The 18,434-nt window shown below is 34.7% G+C and overlaps 1 protein-coding gene across 1 annotated transcript in view; it reads left to right on the top strand.

Annotated features, from left to right (window-relative positions):
- The window catches only part of Si (sucrase-isomaltase), an 88,447-nt gene extending 72,058 nt beyond the window's left edge, over positions 1-16,389 (top strand). Inside the window, exons 40-47 of the mRNA XM_090334608.1 lie at positions 1,431-1,579; positions 3,420-3,504; positions 3,587-3,643; positions 4,390-4,514; positions 11,477-11,565; positions 14,457-14,506; positions 14,708-14,875; positions 16,315-16,389. Of these exons, the coding sequence (XP_090190734.1) occupies positions 1,431-1,579; positions 3,420-3,504; positions 3,587-3,643; positions 4,390-4,514; positions 11,477-11,565; positions 14,457-14,506; positions 14,708-14,875; positions 16,315-16,383 (792 nt within the window). The 3' untranslated portion in view covers positions 16,384-16,389. The remainder of the gene's footprint in view (positions 1-1,430; positions 1,580-3,419; positions 3,505-3,586; positions 3,644-4,389; positions 4,515-11,476; positions 11,566-14,456; positions 14,507-14,707; positions 14,876-16,314) is intronic.
- The last annotated feature ends 2,045 nt before the right edge of the window (positions 16,390-18,434 follow it).

Below are 18,434 nucleotides of genomic sequence, written 5' to 3'. Positions count from 1 at the left end.
TAAACATGAATTAATGGACTCATATTTAAGAATGTATGACAGAAACTGAAGGTGGCATCTTATGCATGTAATCTCAGATTTTTGAGATGGAAAATTTTGGAGGAAAATAGTTCGAGGCCTGTCTGGGCAACAGTAAGCAAGACACCATCTCAAACATTAAGCTGAGTGTAATATTACTTTTGGAATTCCATGTAGAAGGAATACAAAGTAGAATTTCAGTCAAGAATGCCATGGAAAATTGTTGAAACCCTGTCCACAGCAAAACTAAACTACAAAGCACTAAAGGCTTATGTGGAAAACAGCTTGCCTAGTAAGTGCAAGGTCCTGAGTTCAAAATCTTAGTATTCCATTCAAAAAGAATGCACAGTTTAAACATTATCTTTTCTTACCCCACTATTGCAAATAGCAATAGTATTCCGTATGTATTTTAGTAGTTCCAGTTCTACTTTTACTGTAATGGCTCTTGGGATCCTAGCACTTGGAAACTAGGATTATTACCCAGTCAACATTCAATCTTTCTTATCCCCAAATCTACTAAAGTGACCACCTTCATAAACATAACAAGGGGGGCTGGGAACATAGCCTAGTGGTAGACTTCTCCTAGCATGCATGAGGCCCTGGGTTCAATTCTTCCATACCACATATACAGAAAAAGCCAGATGTGGTGCTATGGCACAAGTAGCACAGCATTAGACTTGGACAAAAATGTGTCCAAGGACAGTGGCTAGGCCCTGAGTTCAAGCCCCAGAACTGACAACAAACGATAACAATAACAAAAAACAAAAATAAACATAACACAGATAGAAAAAATCTCCTGTATCTTTGCTGTCAATATAAAATAGTAATCATGCTCTGTTTTATTTTAACTCACAGGGTCAATGATAAATGTGCAGGTTTTTGTTCTTAGTTTCAGTCTTGATTCATGGAGTGGACGTTGCAGACCAATCTTGAGCATGGTCTGTAGCTTCACCTTGTGCCCTGTCCTCCTTTGACTCTGTGGGTTCTTTACTGCTATCATCTCCTCATTTCTCACGAGAGTGTGTGGGCATCATGATACATTCTGTATTTCTCTCATCATTTCAGTACAGCATTATCACACAGCATTATAATGGAGCGTTGTCACATCATTTCCACCTAGATCATCTGCCTTGTTAGTGGGTAGCACCATCTTCGGTTGTGTATGTGTTCTCTTCCATTCAAAGGGGAACTTTTATTTGTGTAGGTTTAGCCTTGGGCTGACATAACATTATAATAAAATATTCACATACTCCCTTCTCTTTTATCTTAAATCATATGAAGTAGAAAAGTCCTAGCGCATATGAAGAGGATGCATAGCCCGTGACAGTGAATCCATAAAATTTCTTTTCTTGTCCATGTCAGTATTAAACAGAGATAATAACTTAGGTCTACTTAATTATCTCCTATTTCAGAGACAAGATCCTGTTTCCTGGAATGCATCTTTTGCAGAAATGTCAAAGAATGTCCTAGAGATTAGATACACTTTATTGCCTTATTTCTACACACAAATGCATGAAGTTCATGCTGAGGGTGGCACTGTTATCCGACCCCTTTTGCATGAGTAAGTAAAAAGTCACTTTCTTCCTTCTACCTAGGGAGTTTCCATTTAATTTGCTCAAATAACTCTTACAGTGGAGAGCTTTTGTTGTGAATTTTGGTATTCAGTTGGATTAAAAGAATGTAAATGAATAAATCTTGTAATCACACAAAAGTTCCATTAGCCAAGGAAACATGGTAATAAGCTATTAAAATGTAATAATATTAAAGTACTTTCAGTATGCCAGACATTGTTCTGAATGATATATATATATATATATATATCACATTTAAGGATGTCAAGTCAGTACAGATCATTGAGAATATTTTTTGTTTATTCTCATTTTAAGACAAATACATATTCTTGTTGTAGATGTTATAAAATCTAAATACACAGTCCAATGACACGAAGGGGTAGCCAGGATCCTCTAGTTATTCATAAGATAGATGGTCAGAATTGTTAAACGAGGTGGTTTTCCAGAATTTTCTGTGAATGAAACAATAAAAATGCCAACATATTTACTGAGCTAGTAAAATGCTTGCAGAAATAATATACATATCTGCATTTCTTTATTTTTTTAATAACTGCATGAAAACCCCAACTTTATTTTAATTTGTTTTACTCAAGATATTGTCAAGTTATCTTTCTAATGGGCCATTAAATCATTTTTATCTTTCTCATACTGTACTATTGATTCCTTTCTCTGCCCTTTACAAATGAATCACTTCGACTGATCCCTATTAATTGCTTGCAATGACTGGATTATCAACTCTGAACCAAGTCCCTATCCAGAAGCTCACATATTCTTGTCCTATTGAGACTGTCTTGGTTCTGTTCTCATGAGAAGTGTGTGGATGTATAAATCCACAAATCTAGTTAAGCACTGGCCTCAGTTACCAAAGAAAAAGGCCAAGAATAAACATATTTACAATAATTTCATTTTAATTAGATAACATATCTATATAATAATGACTATCATCAAACTATATAATTGGTTTAAGGCTTGATGGTCATGTGTCTAATTCAGCATTTTATTAACACATAAAAGAATGTCTTTTAACTTTTCATTAGTCTATATTATTGTAAAAATAAGTGAGAATTCTTCATACACCTCTAATACATATTGATGAGTGTCTCCTATTATCTTTTCTTATTTCCCATAAGGTCTTAGGATCAGGGCCTGAGCACTGTCCTTGGGTTTTCTCAAGGCTAGAGCTCTACCACTTGAGCCTCATCACTACTTCTGACTTTTTTCTATTATGTGGTACTGAGATATCAAACCTGGGTCTTCGTGCATGCTAGGCAAGCACTCTACCACTAGGCCAAACTCCCAGCCCTTCTGTATTTTTTGTTTGTTTTGTTTTTGAGTTATTTGAGTCACTCTTGCTCTGCAGTCAAGGCTCGCATCAAACTCAGGATTATCTTGCCTCATTCTCCCAAGTGCTTGTCTTATAGGTGTAAGCTGTTCTTTCTGGCTTCCATTTCTTTTCTAAAGTTTCTAAAGTAAACACCTGTATTGGATATGCTTTACAATTCTCTGCCAGAATGCATATTTATACTTCTAAGTATTTCAGTGGTATGCCTTGAAAAGTTAGTATTCATGAATCCTCTTCCAGAGTTGTTTTGATCACTTGATTCTATATTCATCATAATGATGTGCGTTTTCTTGTTTAATAATGACACAATTTTCTTTATAGAATTTCACACTGATGCAAATTTCATTTTAAGTGGCAAGGTTGTTAGAGATATCTGGAATTTGGGTTTTAGTATGGTTTAAATGAACACAGAATTTGAAAAATAAAATTTTTGATCTATGGGACAGATAAATTCTTGACTTAATATTATTTTGTAATTGCTTTTCAAGGTTCTTCCAGGATAAGGCAACCTGGGATATATTCAGACAGTTTCTGTGGGGTCCAGCATTTTTGGTTACTCCTGTACTAGACGCTGTAAGTTCTACCACAAATTTTCTTCATAAAATGATAGTTCGGGGTTTATATGGCTTTAACGATTTCATTTTTTTAATTCTAGTACATGACATCTGTAAGTGGTTACGTTCCTGATGCTCGGTGGTTTGACTACCACACTGTAAGTTGTTAACATGATTCTGGAGAATTCACTAAACTGGAATCAATGCTATCTATGATGCATTTGCTTCTTTTCCACTTTAAAAAATAACAAGAGTAAGACAGTTCTTGCTAATTGCAGTTGAATTGCATTGTATGAAGTGAGGGAGAAGAGTTCCTTAGTTTGTCATTAAAAAAATAAAGAGGGAAATTTCACATAATACTCAGAAAGGTCATTGCTCTGTATTTTCAGATATGCTCATTAAAAGCAATGCAGTCTGTCAAAGTCTAATGTTCATGGAAAGTCAGTAACTTTAAAACCCCACAGAATGTCTTCAAGTGAGCATTACAAAACAGATAACTTTTCTGAGATATTATGAGGACCTGTACTTGAACAGAACTAAAGATTTGCTTTGGCACTATGGTTTCCTAAATGTTTAGGCTTTAAAAAATTATTTTAAAATTTGTTTTTTACTTTTTATGTTGATAATGGGCTTGGCTTATCAGATAGCTTGTGGTTTTTGTGGCTGTTGCTCTACCACGTCAGCCACACTACCACTTCTGAGTTTTGTTTATTGATTGCAGACAAGAATTTCTTAGATTAGCCTTCTGAATTGCTAAGACTAATGGTCTGAGCCACCAGAACCTGCCTTTCTTTAATTCAGAAGTATGACATTTGATTTATAAATGTTCCCCCTCAAATATCAATATTGTGGATGAATCTATTTCTTCTTTTCTTGTTTTCCTAACCCCTCCATTCATTTCCAGGGCCAGGATATAAATATCAGAGGTCAAACTCATACTTTCTCAGCTCCTTTTGATATGATAAATCTACATGTGCGTGGTGGCTACATCCTGCCGTGTCAAGAGCCGGCACAGAACACATTTCACAGGTTAGCACAATTATTTTCAGGGCTTTGATTAAACTTTGCAATATAGAGTGCAGAGATAACAGAAATAAGAAGGCTCATAATAATTGCATGACTTCTAAGCTAGTAAGTAGGGCCTGAATGTTTACTGGACACTCATACTAGTTATTATGTTGTACTACCACCTGTGTGGGGGAAGATACATTGAGCATCCTCACATAAGCACAGCAAAGGAAAAATCATTACTGTCAGTGGCAGTGGGATTGGCATTGTGAGTCCCTAGGAAGACATCAAGGGATGTCACCCAGCCAGTGTTGCCCTACACACGTAGCAGGATTGTGTCACACCAGAGGAACCTCAAATATTAGGGAACTAAGTAGTTTATAATAAACTGCAAACAAATTTGTTTAGCCACCACCTGGGCAGGGACTTTATTGAACTGGAGGATTAAAAAATAAAGTAACTGATATTTTTGTAAAAATCCAATCTTAACCTCCAAATGTTCTTTAATTTTTTATTTAATTTTTTATTTTATTATTGAGGTAATGTATAGAGGGGTTACAGTTACATTAGCCAGATAGTAGGTGCATTACTTCTCACACATTGATACCTCTTCTCATGTTTTTGTCCCCATTTCTTTCCCCCCACCCCCCCCAATCAGCTTGTTTTCACACCTTCCCTTTCCTATTTCAAATAAAAAATTCATCTATTTACAATATAGAAAGTAACAAAGTCAAATATAGTAACAATATAAGTTTAACCAAAGGACAACAAAGGAGAAGAGAAATAACATAGTACATTAAGAAAGACAGTCACAAAAGACAAACCTCTTCTTTCCATATTCTGGAGATCCTTTCATTTACCCTCAAGATATATGGCCTTATTCATCAAGGTTTTGCCCTATTGCAATCCTCTGCTAGAGTCCTAGGTATATACTAATTAATACAAATGAGGGAAACTATTCAGCCTATGTTCTTTTGGGTCTGTCTTACTTCACTTAATATGATTTTTTCCAAGTCTTTCCATTTCCTTACAAATGGAAAGATGTCATCCTTTCTGATGGCAGCATAGAATTCCATTGTGTATAAGTATCATATCTTTTTGATACATTCATGTACTGAGGGGCATCTGGGTTGGTTACATATCTTTGCTATGGTAAATAGTGCTGCAATTTATTTTTTAACCTAAAAAAAGTTCTGAAAAATAACTTCAGCATCTTTGTAGGTGGGAATAGTTGGCAATTCAAGAGACCCTGGAGAAACTGATTTCCGATGAAATTTCCTTTTGTAAAGAAAGAAAGCTCCCCAAAGAGAGATACAAATTCTGACTGCAGAGCTATATAATAACATAGAGAAGAATTGACAAGCCAATATTGTGTCTTTTCAGGGACAAATTTGGCTAAGCAATCATCTTTTTGTCCTCCTTCTGATACGTGGAGTTAATTGTTGCTTTATTATTTTTATAAGACATTTAAAATAGAGTAGCTTTACATTTTAGCAGCAAGAGAGGAAGGCTGAGTTTTCTATGGAACTCTCACGGTCATAATCATATATGAATGAGGAACTGAGAGCCAGCAGGAACTTACCTCTTACTCCAAGCTCAACATTTTCAAGTATCCACTCATGCGGTCTTACACCTGTTACATTGATATACATGTATCATGGTTTGTAGGATCTATTACATCCTCCTACAATACAGTTTTCCTATCGCTGTCTGTTTATCTATCTCAATTTGTCTGTGAGAGAATGCCACATGCAGCATTGAATGTGGATCTATCTACCTTTTTATGTAATGAGACAAATAGATAAATATACAAATAGCTCTATATATCTAGATAGATATAGATATCTATGCATATATGTTTCTATCTAATTATAACTATCTATGTTTAGATTAATCTCTATTTGGATATCTACATACATATATCTATTCCTAGGTAGATATAGCTAAATATACAGATCTAGATATGTATATTGCATAAACATTACAATGCAAATTGTGAACATTTTTACCTAAAAATTTAATAAGTATTGGAAAATTGTGGATTCAACCAGACTTTTGATGATTTCCTCTTTTTTAAATATTTTTTATTGTAATTAATAAAAGAGTTACATGACATTTGCCAGATAGAAGGTGCATTAATTCACATGTCTTGGTCCCCATTACCCTCACCCCCACTCCCACCCCTCATCTTGTTTTCCCCCCTTCCCTATACCATTTCAAATAACCAAATACAAATATATTCAATATATCAGATAACAAAGTGAGATACTGTAACAATATGAGATACCCAAGGGACAGCAAAAGAGATGAGAGATAACATAGTACATTAAGGACAACAATCATTCATTATATGGCTTTTGTTTCAATATCATTGAGGTCCTTTCAATTAGCTTCATACTATATGGCCTTATGTATCAAGGTTTTGCTCTATTGCAAATCTCTGCTAGTAGAGCCCAAGGTTTCTACAGATTATGACAAATGAGGGAAACCATTGAGCCTAAGTTCCTTTGAGTCTGGCTTACTTCACTTAATATGATTTTTTTCTAAGACTTTGCATTTCCTAACAAATGGGACGATGTTGGTTTTTCTGACAGCAGAATAGAATTCCATTGTGTACAAATACCACAACTTGTTGATCCACTCATCAACAGAGGGACATCTAGGTTGGTTCCATATCTTTGCTATGGTGAATAGTGCTGCAATGAACATTGTTGTGCTAGTGGATTTAGTATGCCCTTGTTTCTGGATGGTTGGGTAGTGGAATTGCTGGGTCATAGGGGAGCTCTATGTTTAGCCTTTTGAGGCACTGCCACACTGCTTTCCATAGTGATTGAATGAGTTTGCACTCCCACCAACAGTGTAGTAGTGATCCCTCCTGGCCACATCCCCTCCAGCATCTGTTGTTATTAGTTTTCCTGATCCTGGCCATTCTAACTGGAGTGAGGTGGAATCTTAGAGTTGTTTTGATTTGCATTTCTTTTATGACCAGAGATGTTGAGCATTTCTTCATGTGTCTATAGTCCATTTTTGTTTCTTCTTCAGAGAAGATTCTCTTTAAGTCTTTGGCCCATTTTTTAATGGGATGGTTGTTACTTTGGAGATTAATTTTGGAGTGATTCAATTTTTTGAGCTGTTGATATATTTTAGATATGAGGCTTTGTCCGCTGTTTGGTTGGTGAAGATCTTCTCCCACTCTGTAGGCTTCCTAATTAATTTAGTAGCTATGTTCTTTGCCATACAAAAGCTCTGCAGTTTAATGCAGCCCCACTTATCCAGCCTTTCTCTGATTTGTTGTGATTCTTGGTCCTTATTAAGAAAGTTTCTACCTGTGCCAAAGAGGCCTAGTGTATCTCCTATTCCTTCTTGTAAAGTTTTCTGTGTGTCAGCTTTTACCTCCAGGTCTTTGATCCATTTGGAGTTAATTCTAGTGCAGGGTGACAAAGAAGGATCCAACTTTAGTTTTCTGCAGGTGCTTAACCAGTTCTGCCAGCACAACTTGTTGAAGAGGCTGTCTTTCTTCTATTCTATTTTTTTTGCTCCCTTGTCAAAATTAGGTGGCCATAGGTCTGTGGTTTAATATCTGGGTCCTCAGTTCTATTTCATTGGTCTTCAGGCCTGTTCTTGTGCCAGTACCAAGCTGTTTTGATTATTATAGCTCTGTAATAGAGTGTAAAGTTTGGTATTGAAATTCCTCCAGCGCTGTTCTTTCTGCTAAGAAGTGTTTTTCGTTTATGGTGTCTTTTATTATTCCATATGAAATTTTGGATTGCCTCTTCTATTTTTTTAAAGAATGCCATTGGGATATTGATGGGTATTGCATTGAATTTGTAGATAGCTCTTGGCAAGATTGTCATTTTCACGATTTTGATTCTTCCAATCCAGGAGCATGGGAGGTTTTTCCATTTCCTTAGTTCTGTTTTAATTTCCTTTTTCAGGGTTTTAAAGTTTTCATCAAAAAGGTCCTTTACATTCTTAGTTAAGCTAATTCCTAGACGCTTTATTTTCTTTGAGGCTTTTGCGAAAGGAATTGCTTTCCTGATTGTTGTCTTGTTCCTCTCAGTGTTGGCGTAGAGGAAGGCAGTTGATTCTTGAGGGTTAATTTTATAGCCCCCTACCCTTCCAAAGTTTTGAATCAGCTCAAGGAGCTTGGGAGTAGAGTGTATAGGATTCTTTAAATACAGAATCATGTCCTCTTCAAAGAGGGATAGTTTTGCTTTCTCTTTCCCTACTTGGATCCCCTTTATGCTTGCTTCTTGCCTTATTGCACTGGCTAGGAATTCTAATACTATGTTAAAGAGGAATGGAGAGAGTGGGCATCCTTGTCTCGTTCCTGATTTTAGAGGGAATGGCTTTAGCTTTTCACCATTAGGTGTAATATTAGCTGTGGGTTTGTCATACACAGCCTTTATTATATTCAGGAATGTTCCATGGATTCCTAGTTTCTCCAGAGCTTTTAACATAAAGGGTGTTGGATCTTGTCAAATGCTTTTTCCGCATATATTGAGACAATCATGTGATTTTTGTCCTTGCTCTTGTTGATATGTTGAATTATATTATTTCATTTGCATATGTTGAACCATCTTTGCCTCCCTGTGATGAATCCAGTTTGATCTTAGTGTATAATTTTTTGGATAAGTTGTTGTAGACGGTTGGCCAGTATTTTGTTGAGAAGTTTTGCATCGATGTTCATCAAAGAAATAGGTCTATAGTTCTCTTTCTTTGATGACTCTCTTTCTGGTTTGGGGATGAGGGTTATACTGGTTTCATAGTATGAGTTTGGTAAAGAACCTCCATTTTCAAATTTGTTGAAGAGCTTGAGGAGTATTGGTGCGAGCTCTGCTTTGAAGACCTTGTAGAATTCAGCTGTGAATCCATCTGGCCCTGGGCTTTTCTTAGGTGGAAGTTCTCTTATTGCCATTTCTATTTCAGTGCTTGAAATAGGCCAGTTTAGTTGGGATAGTTCTTCTTGGTTCAGTGTGTATGTTAATATTGGCTAGGAATTCATTTATTTCTTCTAGATTCTCAAAGTTGTTGGCGTAAAGGTTTGAGAAGTATACCCTCATGATACTCTGGATCTTGGTAATTTCTGTTGTGATATTGCCATTTTCGTCTGCTATTTTGTTTATTTTGGTATGCTCTCTTTTTGGTAAGATTAGCTAAGGGTTTGTCAATTTTGTTAATTCTTTCAAAGAACCAACTCCTTGTTTTGTTGATTCTTTCTATAGTTTTTTTGGATTTCATCTTATCTGATGATTCTCTCTTAATATGATGATAGAGTCCTCTTTTACCCCAATGAATGTTAATTGAAATATTTACATTCATGCTGATATGTCAAGTTAAAATCTTGTGCCAGAAAAAAAATCAAGGTTTTGAAGTATCTTGCAGTGTCAGATTCTGGTTATATCTGGCACATTCATGGCAACCAGTCTCTCACTCTGGAAATGACAGCAAAACATCGTTGGTTTAAGAAATTCTTATTTGGGAATTTGAACCAGTCACACCAAATTTCCACACTATAATTGTCATAATATAAATACCATAAAAATTGCCATTATGAACAACAAATGCTAGAGGGGATGTGGCCAGAAGGGATCACTACTACACTGTTGGTGGGAGAGTAAAGTCGTCCAACCACTATGGAAAGAAGTATGGCAATTCCTCAAAAGACTAAACATAGAGCTTCCCTATGACCCAGCAATCCCACTCCTTGGCATTTACCCAATCGTCCAGAAACAAGGATATACTAAAGCAAGTAGCACAATGATGTTCATTGCAGCACTATTTATCAGAGCAAATATATGGAACAAACTCAGATGCCTCTCAGTTGATGAATGGATCACCTAGATGTGGTATTTATACACAATGGAATTCTATGCTGCTGTCAGAAAGAATGACATTGCCCCATTTGTAAGGAAATGGAATGACTTAGAAAAAAATCGTATTAAGTGAAGTAAGCCAGACTCTAAGGAACATAGGCTCAATGGTTTTTCCCTCATTTGTCATAATCAGTAGAAATCTTGGGCTCTCCTAGCAGATATTTACAATACAACAAAACCAAGATATGTAAGGCCATATAGTATACAACAAAACCTAGATACATAAGGCCATATAGTATGATGCTAAATGAAATGATCTCCAGGATATAGAAACAAAAGCCATGTAATGAGTGATTGTTGTCCTTAATGTACTATCTTATCTCTCATCTCTTTTGTTGTCCCTTGGTTATCTCATATTGTTGCAGTATTTCACCTTGTTATCTGATATATTGCATATATTTGTATTTGGTTATTTGAAATTGGATAGGGAAATGGGGAAAACAACATGAGGGGTGGGGGTGAGGGAAGGGAAATGGGGACCAAGACATGAGAAAGGGTATCAATAGATGTGAAGTAATGCACCTTCTATCTGGTGAATATAATGTAATCCTTCTATTAATTACAATAAAAATATATGGAAAAAAACAAAAAAAGAAATTGCCATTAGGTAAGTGGGGAGACTTCTGAAACTCTTCAGTATGAAATGACATTCATGGTATTTGTATTAAAAATTGTGAATTTTATCTGAGTGCCTCTGGCTCACGCCTGTGATCCTAGCAATACTAAAATCTGAGGATTTTGGTTCAAATCTAGTCTAGGGAGAAAAGGGATAGAGGGCTAGTCTTGAGCACAAAAAGGCTCAGGGAAAATGCCCAGGTCCTCAATTCAAGCCCCAGGACTGTCAAAAAAAAAAGAAAGTAAGAAAAGAAAAAATATAAAAGGCCAAAAAAAAGAAAAAAGGAAATGAATAAGAAAAACAAGACAAAAATTAAACTTATGGATTTAGTTGGTTTTTCTGTTTCAGTTTTTTAAAGGGGTATGTGTTGATATTTTTGTGTAAACATTTGCACTCTAATTAATTGAAATTACACTTGCATGAGATTGGACTCATTTGTACATGCCATAAATACAAATGCAATACCACAATTATCCATTTCTTTCTTGTAGTCGAAAAAATCATATGAAGCTCATTGTTGCAGCAGATGACAATCAAATGGCACAGGGTTCTCTGTTTTGGGATGACGGTGACACCATTGGTGAGTGTGCTAACTGGTGGAGAAATCTAATCCACGTCCTACATAATCCTGCACACTACTTTCACACTAGCTTTTATTATACTCTGAGAGTCTGAACAAAAAGCTAAAAAAGCCTTATTATTATTTCAATTTATATAAACAATGTTGATCACATTTATAAACTCCCACCTCCTTTTTATCATACTTACACTCTAGACTAACTAAGTAACTGAAAGAGTGCTCTGGGCATGGGCTAACCATGGTGGGATGGAGTGCCTGTAGTTTGTGTTAGCTTAACGTGGATAACAAGGTCCATTCAATGTTCAAAACAAACAAAATTTGTGCGCAGTAGGTGACTCTTGAACCAAAAAAAGTGCAACAACATGAAACCAGATTGAGTTGGGTCTCTGTACATTGTATTCATTGGTTTCACTTTTTGCTCTAATTAAAAAAAATCAGCATTAAGATATCATTACACATGCACCTATGTTTCTTTCAATTATGATTTTTACCTGAAGAGCACCCTAGACAGCAAAACGCTGAGCTATGTGGCTTCTGCTATCTGTCCTTTGGCATCAGGTACAATTAAGATTGTTCACTGACCACTAATGACCACTTATATTAACACTCTATTCAGTAGAGCTGATATTGTTATGTTTTTGGCTAGACCTGAGGCTTGGACTCAGGATGTGGGTGCTGTCACTGACCTTTGTGTTCAGGGATATTTCTCTACTACTTGAACCGCAGTTCCACTTACAACCTTTTGGTGGCTCACTGAAGAGAAGAGTCTCATAAAATGCTATGCCTAGGGTAGCTTTAAAGTACAATCCTCAGTTCTCAGCCCCCGGATCAGTTACAAATACAGGCACAGTACACCAATGCCCAGCTTACACAAGACTTTTTAATATGAATTAACATCAGTAACAAACTGAAAATCTCTTAGATGGGTTTTCTGAAAATGAAAATATCCATATAAAAGAGATTTTCTTGACAGTAATATGTATACATATACATTTTATCATATTGCATCAGCCCAATATTTAGTCTACTGAGATTTTTGTCTGCTGCCTTGTTTTCTAGTCTTAGTTCTTGTACATAAATAAAAGATTTCCTAAGAATTTTTGTGAAGGACATGGAAGAGTTTACAATGTGTGTATACATATGTTAGGGTGAGTGTGTGTGTGTGTGTGTGTGTGTGTGTTTGTGTTTAGGTCAAATTTAATATTCTGCCACCATAAGAAGTGAGTCTATTAGTAAATATCTATATTAAGGCAGATATTCTTTTATCTATATTAAGGCAGATAAAATAATTCTATAATAGCGAGAAGCCTCTAATTGAGGGAAAAATAAATTTTCTTCCTAAAGTTTTCATGTAGAAAATGTGGAATGAAACCTTCTATTTCATTTCTTAGATGGTCATTAACAAATTAATGAAATTCTTCACAGTTTATAGCATTTGTCATTTGCCTCACCATTTCCCAGGAATGAGTATCATAATTAAACAAACCAACTTAATGCATTATAATGTTTTGCTAGGGAATATTTCTTTGTTTTAGAAATTTTTTCTCTTCATTAAAAAAAAATCAAGCTACATCCTCATTGTCTGGCCTTTATTGTATTTAGTTTCCATGACTGAATCTGTTCTTTAAAGATGGGAATGTAACAGTAAATCCATGTATTTCTTCATGATCTCTTCATGAAAAGAGAGCACTTGTTCTGGACAATTGAAACTAATTTTGTTATACATCACAATGTCAGTATATTTGATATAGTTAAGTATAAAGATTTCAAATAAGCCCTGGAATTTTCTTGACTAGACACAAGCCATAATACAGCAGTAATAATTTTCTGTGGTTTCTCATGGGTTTTCTCTTACTGCAGACTCCTCAGCCAGCTGCAACGCACCCATCTATTTTAAACAAACACCAAATCTGCTATATAAGTTACAGACTAAATTTTTCCTTCTTAAAATATCAAAGATATATGCAAAGGATGTTATATTAAAATCCATTTACTGTAAAGAAGTTTAGCTTTAATAGCTTTATAAAGTTATAACCACATAAAATGTTAACTTGTTGTACTTATCCTAAAGAAAAATATTTTTATGTGCCATTCACAAAGGTCACATGCATTGTTTTTCTCTTATCTAAGCAGAATACCCGTGTTTCCCTAATAATCTATCACTATTTTCAAAACTTTTTAAACCTCATTCGCTGCTTAAAACCACTAAATTAGCATAGAATTTTATATTTAAATGTTAATACTAAACTGTGGATGGCATATTACCACTTATATACTTCTTATATACTTTATTGTGTGTATACACTTAGCTGTTCAAGAAAACTTGACAGAAATATTTCACAGCAAATTAATTTTGAATAAATTGCTTACTAGAGTGCTAATACGTATAGATCAAAGAAGTGTTAAAATACATTGGTTTTGCTATGACATTTGCTTGTTTTATTCATGTGCTTGACTACTTTTCTTTTTCTTTCCACTATGCTCTTTTTAAATTTTTTATTCATGTGAAAATTCAATATCAGAAGTCAAGAAAACTTGACTTTATTTACAGACCTGGAAAGTATTGGGTAACCCAGGTCTTTGTGCATGCTAGACAAGCATTCTACCACTAGTCCAAACTCCCAGTCCCAGATTATCCACATTTGTACCTTAAGAGTAATATTATATTTGTGATAAAGTACTTAAACTCTGCCATTAGAATATAGTTAATTAGATTTATGTATGGAATAATTATATCAACAACACACATTAGTTAGGATGAAACATATATGAGTTATTTTTATTTTAATTCAAAATGAATCCAGAGAAATTTTCCTTGGGAATAAAAGTTATTTACATGAATACTATTATTCTTTGAAAATAAAAATCAATCTCTTTTTTACTTTCTACAGATACCTATGAAAGAGACATATATTTCCTGGTGCAATTTAATTTAAACAAGGTATTTCAGATTATTTACAAAAATTTTGTTGGAATATGTGTAATGTTTTATTCAGTATTTATTATGTAACATACTTAATTCAAGTATGCAGATAATTTTTGACTATGCAACATATATTGTTGAACAGGTATTTTTTCTTAAAAATTATGTGTGGTTTGTTAATGAAAGATTTCTTTTGTTTATTTTTCTTCACCTTTTTAGACCATTTTGACGACCACCATATTGAAAAGTGGTTACATAAACAAAGATGAACTTAGGCTTGGAATTATTGAAGTGTGGGGAGAGGGGAGCAGTTCTATCCAAGAGGTTTCTTTGATTCACAGTGACAAAATTGAGACAACTCACTTTAGTCATAACACAACAAGCAAGGTAAGTGATGTATTGTTGCAAGGTAACCATTCAAAACATCTGTCTCTATTTCTCAATCATGTTAAACAACATTTCTTTCTTTCTTTTTTTTTTTTGTGGGTCATGGGGCTTGAACTCTGCCTGGGCACTCAAGACTACCACCCTACCCTTGAGCCAAGCCCCACTCCTCATTTTCTAGAGATTAATTGGAAATAAGTGTCTCAGGTTCTTTTGTTCCCGGGCTGGCTTTGAATCTTCATCCTCAGATCTCAGCCTCCTGAATAGCTAAGATTTCAGGCATGAGCCACCGGGCCTATCCATGTTAAACAAAGTTTAATATTCACTTTAAAATATCTGCATTAGAAAGTGTAGCAATTGGACTCAGACTGTGTCCACAATGAAAATCTGACCCTATAAAATGCTTAGGAGAGCATGATCTATAGGAGGAATTAAAAAACATTGATATTCTTCATTTCTTTTTCTTTACCTATTGAGAATTATACCTAAACTTTCTGAGCTAAGGCACGAAATATGCTGAAGAAAAATCAGTAAATATGTGATCTTCCTAAATGGTCACATCATAAAATTGTAACCAATGACTGCCTGACTACAGCTGCTGTATTGATTATCTTCATGACTATACCTTATATGGCCAGTTTGAATTATTTCCAATGAAAGAAACAGGCAATAGTAAAGCTGTTAATCATTGAAATGGGTAAAGAGAAAGCAATAGAAGACAGTTTGACAGAATTATAATACATTCATGTGTGAAATAGCAAATTGAAAACATTTTGAGAAATAAATATTGAAGGGAATCAAAGCAATTAAAAAAATAAAAAGCATAATGAATAGGGGGGAGTGGTGCCAGCTTAACCGGAGAGACAATGGAGAAGGTGAAAAGAGTGGATATTGTCAAAGTACTTTGTAAGCATGTATAAAAACAACAGCAAAACTTATTGAAATTGTCTTAAGAAGGGATCTCAGAAAATAAAGAAGAGAGATGGAAATGGTATGTGAATTAGGTGGTGTACAGTGTATATGTTTGAAATATAACACTAAATCCTCTTAAACAACTAATACATGCCAATAAAATAAAATCTCTCTAAACCACAGTTAACATTTGCAGAACTGCAATTACATTTTGTTATCCATATTTTGGGTTTGGGCAACGGGAAAAAACTGAAGGAGGGGAGTAGAGGGTATGTTGTAGGATGGCTGGAAATTACTTCATGTTTACAAATAATGTGGAAAAAAGGATGGCATAGATATTAAGATGCTCGGTTAGTAGTTTTGATTTTCCATGTCACTTAACAGCCATTTGGACTACTTTTAAATAAAAATCTATCAAATGAAAGACAAGATATAATTAATTACACAATTCATGAAATAGAAATTATCTTTGGCAAAAAACAATGTGATTATGATTGAGCAATTATTTGCAATTTTATTCTTTTTTTTAGATATTAAGCATTGACCTAAAAAATAATCAGGTTACTCTGGATGAGCCAATAACAATCAGTTGGTCATGAAACTCCCTGTCGGTTGGATTTCTTGAGGAGAAATGAATACTGAACTTCACTAAACTTGCTGTTGTCTTCAAATATTCTCTAAAGCATGCTTTCATAGAAATCATCTAAAATTGTAGTACTGAGCACATCAATAGTACTTTGATTTTATTACAATAATATGGCTAGGACTCCACTTTTAAATATATTGAAATCTAAATAATAGTATTTATACTTATAAAAAGTCTCTAAACAAGTATGTATGTAACTAGAATGTAATTAAAACAGGTGTTATTTAAATTAAGTTGAAATTCTGTATAACTGTAAATTATATATAGGGTTTCCTTCAGTATTTTGTAGATTTAACTTATATAACAACTTATACAAAATTTAATTATTTTGTACTGTGTACATTTAATTAGGCAACAGAAAATAAAGTGTGTGTGTATAATAAATCATTCTTTTTGTTTCCCCTTTATTTTTTTTCTAAATGAATTACTCTCCTTAGATTTGAACTGCTGTAACAAATTATATCTCAGTTGCTTTAACAAGAAACAATTTTTCACAGATTACAAGGTTCAGAAACTGAAGATGAAGGCACATAGAAATTTAGTGACTGGTGATGCTCTCATTCATATGTGATGTAATGGAGACAAACTCTTAATTATATCTTTTGTCTATACTCATAGAATGCATGGAGCAACAGAAAGATGGAGAGAGTGGGAGAGAGAGAGAGAGAGAGAGAGAGAGAGAGAGAGAGAGAGAGAGAGAGAGAGAGAGAGAGAGAGAGAGAGAGTGTTAGTTTTAATTATTTTTTTCTTCTATGAAGGACACTAATATCAAATAAAATTTTATTTCTTTTCTAATATTAAGGGCCCTAACCCTGATTTGGGGTTACAAATTCATGACATCATCTCCTCCCCTAAAGACTCATCTCTAACACATAGCTTATTGGTGATTATTGTTTGGAAAAAAATCTATTTTGGGGAAAGATAAATCCATTTTTTATTTCATGGTTTCACTTCATATAGAGGAGAAACCAACACTAGTGTCTAATGATTTTTAGTTGAGTTCTTCCTTCTTTGTTCATTTTGAAAGTCTCATAGCCTAGAATAGTTTTTATTGGTATTTCTAGCAATAAAGTTATTACTAACTTGCTTAGTCTATTATTTGCCCAAGACTTGACATGATATTTTTGTTTTAGAAAATTAGAACATTGTAACCGTGGAATATTTAAGACAATTTGCGCTGGGCACATGTGGCTCAACCTACAATCCTAGTGACTCAGGAGGCTGAGATCTAAGTTTTACAGTACAAAGTCAGCCCAGGTAACAAAAGGCCATGAGACTCTTATCTTCAATTAACCGCCAGAAAACCAGAAGTGGCACTGTGGATCAAGTGGTAGAGGGCTAGCCTTGAATAGAAGAGCTCAGGGACAGTGCCCCAGCCCAGAGTTCAACCCTAAGACCCACAAAATAAAAAAAAATTCATAACTCAAAGTAAAAAGATCATTGCAAATAATAATAATAATAATAATAATAACAGTGATTTAATTCACCCTTGAGAGGCTCTCCCAAGGCACCAAATAACACTAAATATTGTTACTGAAACAGAAAATAAAGTATAATCAGCTTGGAGGTGATTGGGCTTTAAGAACCATGATAAACTTCTGTTATGGAAAACTGCTTTTTGAGAACACAGGCATGGCAGAAGCCCTCCCTGTGAATACAGTGGAACAAGAAAGAAGCAAGAGACTTCCCTAGTTATGTCTGAGGGCAGGAAGCAAGAGACAGTAGTAATTGTGATCATCTACTCTTTGGGATGACAGAACTATCAGATTTATGTTTATTTTTTACCAAAAATTTCAGCTGTAGCCTATTTCCTCCCATGACCCCTTCCCTAATTCACATAGCACAATTCCAATTTTTATAACACTTCGAACTTGTCATTGAAAGACATTTTGTGTATTCTCAGGAATTGTGTTATTCGTCCTCACAGTAAATTCAACTTTGTTTATGTTGTGTCTGAGTTCAGACATCAACTATGACTGCCAGAGGAAAGAAATGACAATCTGA

This window comes from Megascapheus bottae, chromosome 1 (genome assembly GCF_031878675.1).
Source record: "Megascapheus bottae isolate mThoBot1 chromosome 1, mThoBot2.hap1, whole genome shotgun sequence".
NCBI classification, from domain to species: domain Eukaryota; kingdom Metazoa; phylum Chordata; class Mammalia; order Rodentia; family Geomyidae; genus Megascapheus; species Megascapheus bottae.
Note: the sequence above shows the minus strand (reverse complement) of the source record. Positions and strands in the feature narration are given on the sequence as shown.